General features: G+C 43.0%; 1 protein-coding gene across 2 annotated transcripts in view; it reads left to right on the top strand.

The window, feature by feature from the left end:
- The window catches only part of LOC138551146 (ly6/PLAUR domain-containing protein 2-like), an 87,030-nt gene extending 67,623 nt beyond the window's left edge, over nt 1-19,407 (top strand). For both annotated transcript variants that reach the window (XM_069642465.1, XM_069642464.1), the window contains 2 exons: nt 2,718-2,870; nt 19,195-19,407. Coding sequence is in view for 1 of the 2 variants with exons in the window: in XM_069642464.1 (XP_069498565.1) it covers nt 2,718-2,824 (107 nt within the window). In the remaining variant the exon portion in view is untranslated. The remainder of the gene's footprint in view (nt 1-2,717; nt 2,871-19,194) is intronic.
- The last annotated feature ends 445 nt before the right edge of the window (nt 19,408-19,852 follow it).

The raw sequence follows: 19,852 nt of genomic DNA, 5'->3' as shown, positions 1-19,852 counted from the left end.
ACAATTGAGGATAGTGATCCTTGATGTCTCATCCACCTTTCGCGCAGTGATCCATTGTATCCTCCTGAAACAGTTATATGATACCTTCAGCATCATGGACCAGGCACTGGACTGGCTGATTTATTTTCCTCACTAACCGCCCTTCCCAGGTGCAGCTGGGCCGTTTGTACTCCACCAACTAGCTGTGTACCTGCAGACTACCCCATGGTTGTATCTATCAATGTGGGAATTACATATCTTTTCCCTCCCTCTGGCTCAATTATGTCTTTATTTATTTTCTCATTTCCAGAGTTATGTTAATGACACACAGCTTTCCTTAAACTTCTCTGAACTAATTTGTTCTCCTCGTTTTTCATCCCTGATTGTGTGACCACCATCGAGGCATTGTGTGCGGCTAACAATCTGTGTCTCAATGCCAGATGGAGATCTTTCTTATGTTGACCCCTGTACACTGTTTTTCTCCTACCCCTTGGCTGCTGTCTTTGATCCTGGTACTCATACCATTCTGTGAGACCACAGATCTTGGGGTTACCTTTAAGTCTTTCCTCTCTTTTACTCCTTACATTTTGCAGCTTGTAAATCCAGCCCATGGTTTGAGCTTGATCTCCTTACAGGCATTGTACCATTCCTTACCTTCCCCCAGAAGCTGAACTCTGTGGAGCCCTGGTACTGTGTAGGCTGGACTACTGCAACAGCCTCTTCCTTAACCTCCCCCTTTGTTGTCTATACCCCCTTTGGCTAAACTAGAATAGGGCTGCAGGACTTATCCTTGGCCTAAAGGCCAGGAAGAGTATCGCTGCAGTCCAAAAACGTGCACATTGCGTCCTGCTAATTGCATGGAATATAATATGTCCAACTTTGTTTCTGCAAATACTGCCCTGCTCCAGTGCTCCTCTGCTGTAACTCCAGTACTCTGCTTGTCAAATGCTTTTTGAAATAGAGAGCAGGAGGCATGTCTCTGTCTTCAGACCGTGCCTTTCTTTGGAACAGCCTTCCTGGTCCTTCTATACTTGATTTGGACTTACTTAACTTCCGAAGACTTATGAAAACTGTGTGTTTGTGTTCCTGTTTTACTTAATCCATTTCCTGCTAACTCGTAGCACTGACACTGGTGGCTTGGTCTCTTATAAACCTCATATCAATTGGACCAAGTCGGGTACTGCTCCTGAGATGTACCCTATTCAGTGTTTTCACACATAAAAAACTCAGGAAATGCAAACAGACAAAAAATATTTTAAAAAACAATGGTTTTAATAAGTAAGCCCTTGGTTGGATTCTTTGAGGTCCTTGTAGCTGCCTGTCCCCAGTTGCGTGTTGATGTAGCATGCACACAAGGGTGGTATACTATGGCGAGAAAGAAATGCCCAATCACTGAAGTTTTCTTGGGTTGGTGCAAAAAAGGATTAGTGTGAGGTTTAAAAACGCATGTTGAAAATATTACCACATTTGTATACTATTAAGACAAGTAGAAGTTATTAATCTTTAGTGTTTCTTATGCCATATAGTCTGGTGAGTAAAAAAGTGCTATTTGGACTTACTGTCTATAATCAGGAGTGCCGCTAGCAAATGGCCGAGCTATTCTCGGATTTTTGGGGAACCCATATTTGTGCTAGCACAGAGTACAGAGTTTAAATGTGTTCTCTGTGTCTAGCAACATATAAGGTATCAAGAAGATTACAAAATGTCCCTTTTGCAGTTGGTCATCAAAGGGTAATTCCTAGGCCTTATGTCCAGTTTTTTGGTAATTCCTAGGCCAAGGAAATACGGGTTCCTAAAAAATCTGAGTATAGCTAAATTCTGGAGGTAAATCCTCCAAGTCTCCACTGAAAAATTGGCAAAATCAGTTGAATTTCTGCAGCAGAATTACCGGCGTGGTAATACCGGCACGGTAATTCCAACCAAAAAAGCTCCAATGAGGACTATGCACTCAAAGAAAATGGGGATTTGCACCACCACCGCCACTTGAAATCTGGTGGTAATACCGGTGGTAATACCACCGGACCAAGTGGTGGTACCGGTAATTCAGTTGTGTGTTATCTGGGCGGATTTACCACCCAGATATCACCAAACTCGCAATGAGGCCATATCTGTTTTGTGTATTGGATGCAAAAGGACAAGAGGTAGGAGACAAGAGGTAAGGGCACAGGAGGTAAGGGCACAAGAGGTAGGGGCACAAGAGGTAGGGGCCCATTGTGAACACTGTCCCAAAGATTGCTCAGCACAATTCAGATATTAGACACAGCTGACCGAAATTTACCACAATAAAATGGCCTCCAAATGTAACTTCCGGTGGCGTCAAATGGATAAAATATTACCTTTAATCTATAAGCAGCAAAAGCTGGACCGGAGTAGTGAGCTTTTTCTGGACCCTTAATGTTACCGGGTCCTCTTCTGTATGAACTCCCAGAGGGGGAGCAGGAATTGTATCTGTCCAGTTGTTTCTGCCGGGGATGGTGGCCACATGTGTGAGTTTGCCAGGAAATAGGGGACCAGCTGGAAGTTGCTTCCTCACACGTGTGAGAGTTACCACACAGTGCCTCCAGTGTGTCATTATTTACCCAGCTTTCACTGTTTCACCAGTCCATAGCCGTGGTCCACGTGATCACGTTCTTGCATGCATGCACCAAAGCAGTCAGAAATTGATTTTGTATACTTGGCAGATAGCATTGAAAATTGTCTATAACTACGCTGGAAATACCTGTTTTCTTTCTTTAAAGGAAAGCTGTTCATAACAAAGAAATGTGTAACCAAGTGTGCAGCCAGCAGTGTCCCGCATATGTCGCTCTCCTGCTGTAACACTACTCTGTGCAACAAAGAAAGCTAAACCGCACACCGGCGTCAGAGATCCCACCCAGAGCTGAGATGACAAGGTATGGAGGGGACAGTGGGTCACGTGCACCTGTGCAGAATGGCACGATGGTTAATGGTATATGGCTATGTTTGTGGTCAGGATTATCATTCACGGTCTACACCTGCAGTGTGTCTGTCTGGATTATCATGCACGGTCTACACCTGCAGTGTGTCTGTCTGGATTATCATGCACGGTCTGTACATGCAGTGTGGTTGTCAGGATTATCATTCACGGTCTACACCTGCAATGTGTCTGTCAGGATTATCATGCACGGTCTACACCTGCAGTGTGTGTGTGTCAGGATTATGATGCACGGTCTACACCTGCAGTGTGTGTGTGTGTGTGTGTGTGTGTGTCAGGATTATCATGCACGGTCTACACCTGCAGTGTGTGAGTGTCAGGATTATGATGCACGGTCTAGATTATCATGTACGGTCTGTACATGCAGTGTGGCTGTCAGGATTAATATGCACGGTCTACACTTGCAGTGCATCTGTCAAGATTATCATGCACGGTCTACACCTGCAGTGTGTCTGTCAGGATTATCATGCACGGTCTACACCTGCAGTGTGTGTGTGTCAGGATTATGATGCACGGTCTACACCTGCAGTGTGTGAGTGTCAGGATTACGATGCACGGTCTAGATTATCATGCACGGTCTGTACATGCAGTGTGGCTGTCAGGATTAATATGCACGGTCTACACTTGCAGTGCGTCTGTCAGGATTATCATGCACGGTCTACACCTGCAGTGTGTCTGTCAGGATTATCATGCACGGTCTACACCTGCAGTGTGTGTGTGTCAGGATTATGATGCACGGTCTACACCTGCAGTGTGTGTGTGTCAGGATTATCATGCACAGTCTCTACGTGCACTGTGTGTGTCAGGATTATCATGCACAGTCTACACCTGCAGTGTGTGTGTCAGGATTATCATGCACGGTCTACACCTGCAGTGTGTGTGTGTCACGATTATCATGCACGGTCTACACCTGTAGTGTGTGTGTGTCAGGATTATCATGCACGGTCTACACCTGCAGTGTGTCTGTCTGGATTATCATGCACGGTCTGTACATGCAGTGTGGCTGTCAGGATTATCATGCACAGTCTACACCTGCAGTGTGTGTGTGTTAGGATTATCATGCACGGTCTCTACCTGCAGTGTGTCTGTCTGGATTATCATGCACAGTCTGTACATGCAGTGTGGCTGTCAGGATTATCATGCACGGTCTACACCTGCAGTGTGTCTGTCGGGATTATCATTCACGGTCTACACCTGCAGTGTGTGTGTGTGTGTCAGGATTATCATCCACGGTCTATACATGCAGTGTGTCTGTCAGGATTATCATGCACGGTCTGTACTTGCAGTGTGTGTGTCATGATTAATATGCACGGTCTACACTTGCAGTGCATCTGTCAGGATTATCATGCACGGTCTACACCTGCAGTGTGTCTGTCAAGATTATCATGCACAGTCGATACCTGCAGTGTGTGTGTCAGGATTATCATGCACGGTCTCTACCTGCAGTGTGTCTGTCTGGATTATCATGCATAGTCTGTACATGCAGTGTGGCTGTCAGGATTATCATGCACGGTCTACACCTGCAATGTGTCTGTCGGGATTATCATGCACAGTCTGTACATACAGTGTGGCTGTCAGGATTATCATGCACGGTCTACACCTGCAGTGTGTCTGTCGGGATTATCATTCACGGTCTACACCTGCAGTGTGTGTGTGTGTGTGTCAGGATTATCATGCAAAGTATGTACATGCAGTATGGCTGTCAGGATTATCATGCACGGTCTACACCTGCAGTGTTTCTGTCGGGATTATCATTCACGGTCTACACCTGCAGTGTGTGTGTGTGTGTGTGTCAGGATTATCATCCACGGTCTATACATGCAGTGTGTCTGTCAGGATTATCATGCACGGTCTACACCTGCAGTGTGTCTGTCAAGATTGTCATGCACAGTCGATACCTGCAGTGTGTGTGTCAGGATTATCATGCACGGTCTCTAGCTGCAGTGTGTCTGTCTGGATTATCATGCATAGTCTGTACATGCAGTGTGGATGTCAGGATTATCATGCACGGTCTACACATGCAGTGTGGCTGTCAGGATTATCATGCACAGTCCATACCTGCAGTGTGTGTGTCAGGATTATCATGCACGGTCTACACCTGCAGTGTGTCTGTCAGGATTATCATGCACAGTCTACACCTGCAGTGTGTGTGTGTCAGGATTATCATGCACGGCCTACACCTGCAGTGTGTCTGTCTGGATTATCATGCACAGTCTGTACATGCAGTGTGGCTGTCAGGATTATCATGCACGGTCTACACCTGCAGTGTGTCTGTTGGGATTATCCTGCACAGTCTGTACATGCAGTGTGGCTGTTAGGATTATCATGCACGGTCTACACCTGCAGTGTGTCTGTCTGGATTATCATGCACAGTCTGTACATGCAGTGTGGCTGTCAGGATTATCATGCACAGTCTATACCTGCAGTGTGTGTGTCAGGATTATCATGCACTGTCTACACCTGCAGTGTGTCTGTCAGGATTATCATGCACAGTCTACACCTGCAGTGTGTGTCTGTGTCAGGATTATCATGCATGGCCTACACCTGCAGTGTGTCTGTCTGGATTATCATGCACTGTCTACACCTGAAGTGTGTCTGTCAGAATTATCATGCACAGTCTACACCTGCAGTGTGTGTGTGTGTCAGGATTATCATGCACGGCCTACACCTGCAGTGTGTGTGTCAGGATTATCATGCACGGTCTACACCTGCAGTGTGTCTGTCAGAATTATCATGCACAGTCTACACCTGCAGTGTGTGCGTGTCAGGATTATCATGCACGGCCTACACCTGCAGTGTGTCTGTCTGGATTATCATGCACAGTCTGTAGATGCAGTGTGGCTGTCAGGATTATCATGTACGGTCTACACCTGCAGTGTGTCTGTTGGGATTATCCTGCACAGTCTGTACATGCAGTGTGGCTGTCAGGATTATCATGCACGGTATACACCTACAGTGTGTCTGTCGGGATTATCATTCACGGTCTACACCTGCAGTGTGTGTGTGTCAGGATTATCATGCACGGTCTCTACCTGCAGTGTGTGTGTCTGGATTATCATGCACAGTCTGTACATGCAGTGTGGCTGTCAGGATTATCATGCACAGTCCATACCTGCAGTGTGTGTGTCAGGATTATCATGCACTGTCTACACCTGCAGTGTGTCTGTCAGGATTATCATGCACGGTCTACACCTGCAGTGTGTCTGTCGGGATTATCATTCACGGTCTACACCTGCAGTGTGTGTGTGTGTGTGTATCAGGATTACCATGCATGGTCTATGCCTACAGTGTGTGTCAGGATTATCACAGACACACCTGCAGTGTGTCTGTCTGGATTATCATGTACAGTTTCTACCTGCAGTCTGGCTCTCAGGATTATTCTATACTGTCTACACCAACAGTCTGCATCTCACAATTCTTAGCGACACACATGTTTGAGGCTGTGACAGAGCTAGATCAGTTGGTGTGGGATTTTATGTAACTTTACTGTTGCACAGATCTGTACAAGGCTGTGTAGAAATGAACTCCATTTTCCTCATGTACTTCTCCTCTCTATAGATCTATTGATCATGTTTGTTTAGATTGAGATCGAAACCATTTCCAAGTATCTAATCACTAAAGTTACACTTTAAAATGTATCTCTCAAGTATAAACTTTTAAATGTTATGTATACACCTAATACTTGCGGTACTCAACATCTCAAATATTATTTTAATTAACATATCAGCATAATTCAGGAATAGATGTTACAGAGGTTCTGGTAGCTCTGTAGGTTTATGTGAATTGGACATATTCTTAAATGTGATTCCCCCTTCCTTTAACGGGGTGCATTTTGATCAACGAAGCAGCATGTTTCACTTCACTGGGATTGGCATGAGTCTATTGGCTTGTTTTCATGCTTGCAAATTGCCATCCTACCACACAGGTATTTTATTCATTAACAAACATTAATACATCCTTATTATGTCCCCAGGAAGACCAGTCGGTCCGCAAGAGAAGGGCCGTAAGAACCATTGACTCAATACGTTCATATGACTTTGAGGGCATTTTTACATCCACCAACATTGTTCTGTAAACCTCCTGCCACCACCATCAGCTCTCTCACAGTTCTGCGATAATCATAGTCTTTTTTTCAACTTATATCAATACATTAGACAGCTGATACCTGCACATTATAACACCAGGAAAGGACTTGTATGTGAATGATCACTAATATGATGTTCTAGTCTATAGATCAATGAAAAACCCAAATAAACAGCCTAGACGGAATTCACTGTTCATTCCTTTGGGAGATAATGATTACAATGTATCAGTCCAAAAACACAGTTTTTAAAACAACATTACTATGTATGTTTTCATCTCATTATGGAACTGTTGGTGATATTAAGGAAAATGTGTAGCAACTGTAGAATTCAACACGAGTCCCAATATTTAACGTATGTTTGGGCATCTAATATTGAACCCTTCGGTGGCCATTCCAACTGAGCAAATGGCTCACTGGCCTCTAAGATCACAAATTATACCACTGGTTTTGCACGTCACATATTGCGTCAACATTATTGCTCTGCCTATATATGGATATCTCAGTGTGTCTCATTGGACTGGATTATTACACGCTCCTCATTTTTTAGATTTGAATCTGAGATAAGTGTAAATACTTTGACAAGGATATATTTTAAAGAGCCATGTTTCGGTCTTAATTTACAAGCAGCCCCATCTTCTGCAGGTTATCACATAGACAAGGCTAGGCTACGACTCAAGCTTCTTTAACAAAGGAACATTTTTGGCATACTATAATCTGATCTTGGTTATAATTCTTACAGTTGAATTTCATGTTTCTATTCTAGTTGATCATTATCTGAAACTCTTATTCTCTTGATATGTAATGATTGGGTATATGGTAATCCTTTGATGTTATTAGATGGATGGAAATGTTTACTGTTTAAGATATTATTTCTATCAGAAGGTTTTTCAAAAAATGTTGTAGTCATTCTGTGATTTATTAGTTCCAATGTAACATCTAGAAAATTAATTGATGTAGGACTTTGTTGCATTGTGAAATTCATTTTAGGGTGTATACAATTGACATATTGGTGAAAAGTTGTTAATTGTGCTGTGTCCCCGACCATATGCCCAACGTGTCCTGAATGTAGTGTTTGTGTAGTTTGAGATGTGATGCCCACTCTGGTAGTTGTAAAATGTGGCTATTTTGAAAGTTTTACAAGAAAGTATTTGTAGTTGCATAGCTTGTTCTGATTCTTGTGCCCATTGAAGTGCCCAAAATGTTGTTTGTGATCAGCTTGAACTATGCAGATATGAATGTCTTGCTGGCCCTTATCCCATCCTCTTGTAATATGAGCCACTCAACTGCCTGGATTCCAACCTTGTGTATAATAGAAGTACACAAACTTGATAGATCCGTCGTAAATGGAATGTCCGTCGAATTAAAGCCAACTAATAACTGACACAGATCACGAATAAAACACATTGTAAACATAATATTACACAGAACAATTTTGCAAGAACAGTCATGAAAAACATTCACACCCAAATACAAGGCAGAGGAGCACCACGATAGATAGAAATGCCATGAAATATTTTCATTTATGAGAATTAACATCAAGTAATTATGCTGTACATTTTAAACCTGCCTTATTCTCGAAGTTTCTTGAAAGTATTGTCAAATATTGATTTTGTTGTGAAAATGTAAAGTAACGTAGGGTAGAATCCCTGGTTCCATTGACCTGTTTAGATGTTTCTATTAAGCTTCTGCTGACCCTCAATATTCATTAGGTTAGACCAACTTCTTCCTCAGATTATTGCAAGAGGGGTTGCCTACTAAAATCGTTATCTGAGGCTGTGGTGATATTATTACCTAAATAGTGTAGATCTCCTGCAATCATTACATCCAGAGAATTATTAAGATCATGCCAGCAACTGTGAGGCATCATGAAGTGAGTCACAAACAACAGATTCACAGTTCAAAATCAAATGGTTTATTAAATAAAATGTCAGGATGGTTGAAATCCTTACTTGCCCTAGGCTAAAGTGGGATTTCCCTACCTGAGCTAAACTAAGGAAAGTCTGAGTCAAAGAGTTCAACTTAAAAGTCTGTGGGCCTCGTTACACGGTAGGCGGTAACCATGGCGCTGTTAGCTGTTAGCGTCATGGTTGCCGCTGGTATTTTACCGTGTCCGCCTTGGTGGATGGTGGAATTAACGCCCTACTCCAAGGTGAGTGGGGGCGGTAATTCCCCACTCACCAGGGCTCTTCCCCATTCCCATTTTTGCCCCTATAGGGCATAATGGGAATGGGGAAGGTGCTAATTACGGTACTGCAAATTGCGGTACCGTAATTAGCTCCGAGGTCCCTTTGCGGCACCCTACTTTAATGGCTGGTAAAACCAGCCATTAAAGTCGGGTCCCGCAAAGGGAACTCGTAGTAAGGCGGTAGGGGTTTACCGGTACCGGTGCCCTTACCGTACCGGTAAACCCCTACCGCCTCCCGTGTAATGAGGCCCTGTCTGTGTACTCCTTCTTGGTTTGTTTCACAATGTCTCTGGCTTTCACAAATGTAGGGTTCCCTGGTCCAGGCACAGTTGTCAGACCACACAGTCCACCCATCACAGGTCGCGTAACCAGGAACCCTGCGCTCTTCATCCCACATAGGTTCTTCTGTATTTGCCCCTGTGTACAGAGTCACATTCACTTAGCTTCTCTTTGTCGGCCTCTTGGTTCACACTCTAGTGGCTTCTCCTTGTTGCCATCTTGCCTTTCTGTGCAGGTTCACACTCTCCTAGCTTCTCCTTGTTGGCATCTTGGCTTTCTGTGCAGGTTCACACTCTCCTGGCTTCTTCTGGTTAGCCTATTGGCTCTGCATCACGTGTCACACATCTCATACCAGTCTTGGGCCTTGCCACACTGCATCCATTCGTAAAGTTCACTCTGTGGTGGTCTCTTTTATTCCCCTCCTTTTTGTCATGCTCTTTCATACGTACGCTTTTATTTCGTAGATGATTTTCAAAAGGGTACTCTCCCTTTTCACTTTCATTAGCTAATAGCTTTGCCCGCAAAGTTTTCATGCAGTTCGATATTCAATATGCGTAATTTACGTTTTCCTCAAGCTTTCATTCAGTTTGGTATTTTGTTACTTTTGCGTAGCACCTAGGAACAGCCTGGTTTCGAGTGTCACCTCCCTTCACTCACTGGACTTTGGCGTTCCTCTCTGGTGTTCTTCTCTGGCGATCCTCTCTGGCAGTTCGCTGCTTCCTTTCTTCTTTGCCAGCGGGTGGCTGGTAACTGCACTCGGCGTTCTTTCTTCTTTCCTCCTTCTCCCCAGCTCCAGCTGATCTCTCCTGAACACGTAGGCACCCACCCCTGCGGGAGCCTAACAGCACGGCAAACTCTGGGCTCCACAGGTCCTCTGGGACTTCTGCCGGCATCCTGGCTCCCCTCAGGTCCCATCACGGCTTCCTCCTCACGTGCAGGGTCCCCTGCTGGTCTCACCCACACAGACCTCCCTGTTGGTCATCCTCTTGCTGCTCTCTGCCTCTCCTTTTATCCACCTGTAACCACTTGACAGGTTGCAAGTGTGCTTTCACAACTGGGTTTGCTAACTGTCATTAGAGGGGCATGCCTGACCTTCACAGTACTTTGCAGGCATCATCCACTAGAGTGGAGAAAGGAGTTAGTAGTGTTCACTAGTCCAAGTCGCCTCTTCCTTGTCCCAGTACTGTCATAGGTTAGGTGTGGGAAAATGAGGGGAGATGTCTTACAATAGCCTTAAAGGCTGGGGGAGGATTAGGTTGGTTTTCAATAGGGAAAGAGGGATACCATGCTTTGTCTGTGGGTACCACAGCCCAATCCCAAAGGACCCTCCACCCAGGTGATCCTCCCTCGCTTCTTCATGCCCAGGGTCAAGTTTCAAAAGCGATGGCCTTTTCCTGGCCACCTGAGACGAGGATTCATGGGTTTTAGGAGTGAGAATACCCTCAGGTTTCTCACATAGCCAGGATAAGGGAGTCATTCTCCTGGAGAAGGAACTTTCTGTTGGATTATATTATGACAATGATGATATGATGTGTTATTTATATAGCGCTGCAAGCCAAGCACTTTACAGAGAACATGTTTACATACATTTATCATCCCAACCGAAGTTTGTACTCATTTATTGACCTTGGAAGGATGAAAGGCTGAGTTGGCCTTGCCAGGATTGAAACCTGCGACCTGCAGATCACACATAGATCACAGAAGTGAGCGCTCAACCCGCTGAGCTTTCTTACCGGCTGTATATCATTCTTTAGTTGTAGTGCAGAGATAGAAACAGGTTGTGACACAGGACGGTGGAGTCTGATTTTGATGATGAACGTTCTACAGAACCTTTAGTGTAGGTTCAGGCAGGGAAAGCCCTCATAGAGATCAGGATGGTGAGGTCTTTTCCCCCCTCAAATAAAAGTATATAGCAACCAACATGCCCCCCCTTGTGTCATCTTCCTTCTTCGACACCTTGCACCATATATATATATATATATATCGTAAACAAGGGTAGGAAAGGGTGCCGCTTCGGACAGTAACATGTCTACTCTCATATGTCATATGATTTGTGCAGGGTAACAATTTCAGTTGTTTCATCATTGGTAAATTCAACTTGATCAATATCTTTTTAGTTAATCTTTCTTTAAACAGCGAATTTCATAGAATAAAGATAGAACATTATTTCAATTTAAGATGACTAATTGCCCTGTTTGGAATTTGCGTTCAACACACCAGCGACGAGAAGAACGTCTCGCTTCAGCATGTGTATTATCCCATGAAGACTGTTCATAATCCCTTTTCTGCAAACAAATAATTTGAAGACAGAAGATGTTCATGGGAAAGCTGCTTTATGGATGACAATTCTGGAGAATCCAAATGATATATGAATGTAAATCTGTAAGACAAGATTTAAGTTTAATGCCCATTAAGAACCTTTGTGTAGACATTGCAGGCAATTTTTTCAACTAATTTCTCATAATCCTTCACTACACCTAGAAAGTATAGAACTATATTTCAATGAGTAAAACCAATATGTGTGAAGGCAATATTCTTACCCTAAAATGTGTAGCGCTCTTTTGGATTGAAGAATAACTATTGGACTTTGAGGATACTTACCTATTGTGGTTGTAGCCCAATCAGAATAGTTTACTTTTCTTCCTAACTGTCCAGATATCTTTCACAGCCTGACGTAATGTCAGATATCAGGTGTTCAGATACTGATTGACATACGGCAAGTAAACTTGTTTACTGTTTCAGGACATGGCTGAAGGTTGGTTTGGGGTTTTGCTGTTTAGATGAATAATAGCAAGATTGTATACTGCACTTCCTGCTGGATTCCTCGGATTTCCAATCAATGTAATAACAGCTTTATTAATTACTCAATTTATCAAACTCAGAAGAATCAAGAACTGTCTTCTCAGCCAGGTTTCGATGCTCTGAAAGTCAGGCTGCCCTATTTCTGTGGCGAGCACTTAATCTCTGAGCTATCCTCCTGACTTAACTATGCTCAAGACTTCAGAAAGTACACGCACTCTTAGTGGTTTTTCAGGTGCTATAAATCCTCTCGGTGGTAACGCCATCTTCTTCCCTCCCTAACGTCCTTCCTTGGTTTTGCTCATTCAGAGTTTTCCTTGAAATGATTAATTGTAGATTGTTGCTGGGATACAAAGTTTTGTTCAATTTTAAAGTATTTTTGGCCAAGCAACCAGAAGACCCGACGTGTGAAGCGGGTCAGTTTGAGCACGGCTTCTTCTTCAGACAGCACCAGTGGAGTGATTGAATTGCCAATCTGATGCAATATTGCCTCTTTGAGCCCAAGGTCATGGATGTAGACCAGAGGAGTTATGTTTTCTTGGTAATCCTTTTTGGTAGGCCTACGCCGATACGGTTAAACTATTTCAGGTGTGCCAGAGCACTAACGAGGTCTACAACAAAGTTTCTTGCTTTGCTCTATAGGGCCTGGGGAGGTCCAAGTGTAAGAAAAAACGGGGGGTGTAGTAGAGGGGCACTAGAGTGTCAATGGTTTTTCCTGTGTTTAAATGTTATGTAAGTCACAGGTTTCAATGTTCAGTACTATTTCTGGAGCAGAAGGGTATAGTCTCCTGGCCTGAGGAGACTCAATACAACTCTAATTCCACCAAACCAGTTGTCGCCAACAGGTAACCCAATTGCACCCTCTGGGGAGAAGCGTCCTCCTACAAGTTTCGCATTCTTCTTAAGTGTAAAGAAGTAAGAACACTTTAAAGAAGGAAGAAAACTTTAGCCAAAAAGGCTTGTATGTAATCAACTGAAATGTATTGTTGTTCGGTGGATCCTCAACCAACAAACTCAGACTTAACAAAGATTATATTCACGTTTACTTAAGTTCCTGAGATTCTTCATCAAACCACGGAAAGTTATCAACAAATTCCCTACAGTGTAAATCAGAACAAAAAGGTTATGTTCTTACAATATTATTCTCCATAAACAAACAACTCTAATTAAGTTGACATAATTGCAGACGTGTTTCGGATTAAAATTCCATCATCAGGGCTTGTATTTTAATTTCAATTTAGTGAAGTAACATTCTCAAACTTCTTTTTGCAAGATACAATTAAACTTAGTCTCACGTGGCACTGACCTCAAATGTATAGTGTGGCCTGGAAATAAATCCGGCCTGTGTAACAAATTAAATAAATAACACTAAATTATCCCACATGGTCCTGTCCCTTTGGGTTAATCACTCAGCCTCACGGAAATTATTTCAGAAATGTCTCACGCAGCATGTTCTTCTCCTATGAGGGTATAGACTAGCCGGATAATTATTCCCAGTTGTCTCTTTTAAGTTCTATAGAGGAATAAACATGGGGAAACCATGTCACAAAAATCATGCAGCATCAAATACACACACATTTCTCTTACATAATCCTAGAGTATACTGCGATATGTCTAATACATATTGCCGTAGAAAGAGACCAAACTGCCATCCACGCAGCAAGAGAAGACTTATCTGTGGAATAGCAACGTGTCTACTGAGGATTGTAAATTATTCCTCAATGCCGCATAGCCGCGTTAGGCTGAAAAGTCTATCGCTCATTCAAAAAAAGAAATACATTTAACATGAAACTCCTACCTTGCTGGGTGCAAGATCTTCCGGACGCAAGACGGCCGACCGTGGTAATGGCCTTCCGCCTCGCTCCTATGTATACAATATCCGTCGCCTGGGCAACCTGACACATGCACAAAGGTATGCAATATCAGCCCAATTGGGACATAGAGGTCCAATTAAATGTATTGCCTATTTAATTAGCTTCCAAGATACCATCACTGTCCACTAGCAAAAGAATCAACCATGTCAGTAAAGTGTGGTGTCAAACATACATTAATTGAAAAAATAGATAAAACTCTGCCTAAACTAAAGAAACTTGGGTGCTTGTCAGGAAGTCTGTGAAAGTCCAAATCAAAAGACACGTGGCCTCATTCAGACCCTGCTGGTCAAGAAACAAGGGTGCCGGTAAGCTTACCGTCACCGTTGTTTCTGGACCGGCATATTACAGGTCTGCCTGCCGGAGCTGCTGTGCCCGAAAGTTATGACATGCTGGGCACAGCAGCCACGGTAGGCAGGCTGGTCACGTAAGCACCGACACTGTTATCAACAGTACCAGTGCTTCCATGTCCCCATTCCCGTAGAGTCCTACGGGACTCTACGGGAATGGGGACTTACAATTTACCGGCGGCTGACTTTCCGGGCTGCTGGAGTTGTAATCACCCGGTGGCACCAGGAAGTCAGGGGCAGGTAAATATTTATGGGTCCGACGGCAACCTGCCGGTAGCCCCGGCACGGTTTCCGCCGACCCATAATGAGCCCCACTGTCTCAGTCTCTAGGGTGGTGCCAGAAAATGACTCCATTCTCCTTGACTTAGTCTCACTTGAAACGTACCTCAAGGTTCTTAATATACGACAACTTGATAGGTGTTTCTATGTGCTAGGAGAATGACTTCCTCCTCCTAGCTGGTTCCCCAAAGTTTTTACATGGTCTAATAATAGTTCCAACTCTTTTAAGGCATATCCCACAACATCTGCTTTCTGTATGTTTCTCACGCTGCCCCCACTAGGACAATGAAAAATCTCCTGGAGTCCCTCTTGACTCTCCAGCACCACTTTCTTGTGGAACTGTCCACGGAATAGAGGTACAAAGTGATCAAACACTTTTTGATTTACAACTTCACCTCTTCCCAGCCCCCTCCGGGACTTGCTCATTTTCCCACTACCTTCTTCCAGGGAACTCTTCACCGGTTTCGCCAAGTGATGCCCATCCACTCTTTTATTAACTGCTCCTTTTGTGTCTTTTGCTCTATGGTCGACTTCTCTCTACGGCCAACCCTTGTTGACGGTCTCGGCACTGTTGTCGGTTGATTGGTCCACCCACTACAGGTCACGCCACCACCACAACTCTTCATATGCTCTGGACACTCACCTACGTGAGGTCAGTTTGGTTTAGTGGGCCACTGGTCCTGGTACTGTGTTTTTTCTAATGTAAAGCTAATGGCCCGATATTAGCTGTGGGCCGCTATGTTGAGTACAGGGACACAGACACAGACACAGACACTAGCTCTGCCTTCACGGCTATTGGAAATAAACCACAATCAGGCAGTGGCCATGAACATAAATGGCCACATCCACACCCGTTCACAAAATGAAAACCAAAGTGTTGCCCTAGAACTTGGTTAAGATTTCCAATACAACGCTGATATCTTGGGCAGTTTCAGAGAACCAGTGTCTGTTCAGAAACTGTAAGAAACTTACAAACACATTTTAAGAAAATTCAACTACTATCAAAATATGTCATAAAACCAGCTTACTTGGACAGGTACAAAGGGTAACTTTAGGGAACCGATCTAGGCAGATTTAAGATCTCTCAGGGGGCGAAAACCACAGAGTTGTGTCTCAAGTGAAGCGTTCGATTAAAACTCACTAGTGAAAAGTTGGTAAAACAGTTCAGAAAAATCAGGGGATTCATACCAGCACAACAGTTAGATGTTTCCTTCATCCATCGACTAAAAGAGTAGAGAATTTACTGAGTAAATCCTACAGCCAGATGCCAGGCCTCTAATGAATCTGCTTTAAGCCTGGGATGTGCCTGAATGCTTCCGATACAAAGGTATGGCTTCCATGAAGAGACAAATGCACTTCTGTCAGAAAACAGGTTCATTGAATGTTTATGATCAGGAGGGGCTAGTCAGTTCCTTAGAGCTGAATAACTAACCCAGTTCTCCGAGCAATACAAAATAGCAACTTATATACAGTTTAAACAATGTACATAATCACACATATTTTGTCAGAAAGTCATCCCCCAACCCTCCATTGGCTAACACTAATAAAAAGTTAATTAATCCCCCTAACTCTAAAATTCCCATTGGATACTGTCATAAGGTACACCAGTTTTGACATGCAATCTTACACCATCAGCCGTGACGTATTTCCACGTGATACATACATTGTTCATAATTAACCAAGTTTTTCATTATTATTCATACCATGTGACCAAAACCCATTAACTCAGATGGTGATTATACAGGGTTTGTATTCCTTTGGTACAACAATATTATTCAAACCTGCTGGTGTCTCGTTATTATTTTTCCATCATTACCTCATGTAGCCTTATTTACCATTGCCATCTCAGATCATATAATATTTAACCCACAACCAACATATCTTCTTTGGAGCCCATAAAAACCCCGGGCTAACACATGGTTTATTAACTAACCTTTCCTTCACCCTGCCTTGCAAATGCCGAAGGAAATTGCCTCCTGGATCTACAATCCAAACCGACCATAAAGACTGAAAAAATGGTTCTGCATCCAGCTTTCCTCTGCGATATTATCACAGATGGACATATGCAGCCCGCTAACATCCCCCTATCATGACCTAGGTCATGATGCCTTCTACGCCAGCTGAAAATCCCATTCCCTTCAAAGCAACACAATTCTGCAACGTACAATGACTTTTAAACTGTGTGAAAAACCCTCACATGTTCCACAATGTTTTCATATACTATGCGTTTCCATTTTAAGGCTTTGTCAAAACCTCACATGTGCAATGTTCAGAATTACCACATCTCCCCACGTTAAATTCCTTTTGGTCCCATGTACGCAGAGCTTCCCTCTTCATGCTTCTAAGCGCTACAAATGGTACTTTACGCAATACATTGTCCATTCTACTAATAATGTTAATACCTAGTGTAACTGTAATCTGTGAATACAAAGTAACACTCCAATCCTCTAACTACATTGAACCCCGTGCTTTAGTACCTACATCACCTTTCAACACTACCACAATGGGGCCTAATACACTTTGCACAATTTACATTTTTTTCCCACGTTGGGGCTTAAAATGTCTTCCACAACACAAATCAAAGACTTGAATGAGGAAGTAAAGAGGTTGCTACAAGACACTACACTATATTTTATGGATGGGCGTGAATGTGCGGAGACCAATCTGGTAAAGATGCTGTACACTAACTAAGGGTTGTTGCAATTCCCCGTAGAGATCTTGCATTTGGTATGGTCATATTAGTATGTTCGGGAACGCAGACACTCAGAAGACTTTGGACACTCTCATTCACTTCAGTTCTTCAGGCTGGTGATATGTTCCCTGATGACAGCTCTAAGAGCCACTAAAGACACCATTTCTTCCCAGAAGGCTCACGATGCAGGCAACCCAACCCCAACATACAGAAGACCTCAGAAACTCATTCATCTCAGTTCTTCAGACTGATGATTTGTGGCCTTGATGACAGCTCTGAGAGCCACTAAAGACACAATTTCTTCCCAGAAGGCTCCCGCTGGTGGAAACCTCATGCATACCTATAGAAAAGAGTTATTTTGGCAAGAATCCAGTGTCCGGGGTCTCCATGTTCTTACTAAGTGCCCAAAGAGAAAGGGTGGTGGAGTTTAACTGCTCTGGTTTAAGGAGAGGCTAAAAGAATCAATGGGGTATAGAAGGAACTTGATGGCATTTCATCTTTTGGCCGATTTGCGATTTTTAATTCAGTTGATGATGATGATTATTTTTATTTTTTGTTATTTATGTTTAGATTGTTAATTTTTCAGTAGTTTGTTCTTATTATGGTAATGTGGCATTATCTATTTATTATCTAAATAGATAATAAATATATAATACCACAATACCACACTTGAGTATGCACTTTTATGAAACTATGATTCCCAAATAAAGTTTCCACCATACGCAATGTAGTTCCATGTTTTATTAAGTTTTATATTATTTCTGCGAACACTTGTTTTTGTAGATGAAAGTATTTACCATCCATACTCAATGATGTCTTAACTATGAACTTATTTTACAGATTACTTTATATTCATTGGAGGGTAAATATGAGAGTGGAGTAAGAAAAGCTGGGCTACCTCTGTTTAAGTGTCATGTCTTGGTTATAAAACCGGTGAGTCTAGAAACAGCCTCCGGGTGCATTCATGTACCCAGGGCAGAGTTGCACAGAGTTACACAGAACCATAGCCACATCGTCCCAGTCCCTCCTTCTACGTGCCCTTGCCACTTAGGAGACCCTCCTGTGATGTTAATCGTCCACATACTGCTAGGAGTCTTCATGCGACTCTAACAGACCAACTTCTCTTTGGCGATTTGTGTAGGTTCTTGCAGACCAATCTTAAAGTCTAAGTTCCTTATATTCTGGCAACGGGCATCTGGGACCCAGTAGGGTGATTTACAATTAAATCCGGTAGACAACTGTATGGCTTTCCTGAATTGCTCATTTGATTTCCAATTGATTTTCAGAAGCTGAAGATGCCCGGGTCAGCATCGGTGGCACGCCATTGATGAAGCCACAACGCGCCCTTGGCATTGATTTACAGTTGGCGCAAGGAGAATGTTAAGTCTTTAGATATAGTTATTAAATCTATAGAATGTCTAAAAATTGATTCCCTTTTCACTCAACCTGATCATTGTTGGGTCACAGAAGATGATGGTAGACTCCCCAAATTTCACCAGAAAGTATAACTTCCCCAATTTCCAAAGGCAATATACAAGTCTCCGGACACCGGTCACTCATCCTCTTTTCTGGAAAGGGTTGATTGATGGGGAGGCAAAGGGTGTCAAGTTTGTAAAATTGCGGTCTACATTACCTTGTAATAAATATTTATAGAAAATTGTGCACATTGTATTGTTACCTTATAAAGCACACTTCTGTATTTTGTCGTCTTGTTTTTGTCTAGGTGGAGAGCCAAGTTTTCCGACTGTCCTGCTTCCTCTGCGTCCTTCCCCAGAATGAAGGCAGTCCATGAAGAATTCAGTCGAAAAAAAAGTTCCTGCACTCTGTCACCGAATCATTACAAATAGAATGAAATATGCATTGAATGTATAAAAGTGACTACAGAAAATCCTCCTGCTCTTTCATTGATAAATAAAGAAAATCACTAAAAAAATCATATTAATTTCATTAAGTCTTTTAAATGATCCAACACAATGTTTTGGTGAAAAATATAAATTATGTTCACAAAGTCATTCCTATTTCCTAAAACTGTGAAGGCAAAGAGCAGACAGGAATTCTGCAAAGACAGCTCCTGCACACCTGTGGGACTGGTCACTGGAGGTGGGCACAGCCCTTTCGGAGAAACAGCCTGGAAGCCTCTGTCATGGCCTCTGTTGGTGCAGGGTTCACGGGGATCACATCAGGGGTCACCAAATGAAGGCACACCCCTGCCTGCTCACACCAGAAAAAATACAGCCCGCTATGAAAAAGACCCAAACAATGATTGCAAGGATAAAGGATAGCAAGTATTTATTTCTACAAAATAGAAATGCATCAGCAAAGAATTCTGTTGCTGCCAAACGTTCTGAGTTCCATAGAGACGAACAGCACATTATAAGCAC

This window comes from Ambystoma mexicanum, chromosome 1q, assembly GCF_040938575.1.
Source record: "Ambystoma mexicanum isolate Mex_15411 chromosome 1q, UKY_AmexF1_1, whole genome shotgun sequence".
Lineage (NCBI taxonomy): Eukaryota > Metazoa > Chordata > Amphibia > Caudata > Ambystomatidae > Ambystoma > Ambystoma mexicanum.
The sequence above is the reverse complement of the archived record's forward strand: the minus strand, read 5'-3'. Positions and strand labels throughout refer to the sequence as shown.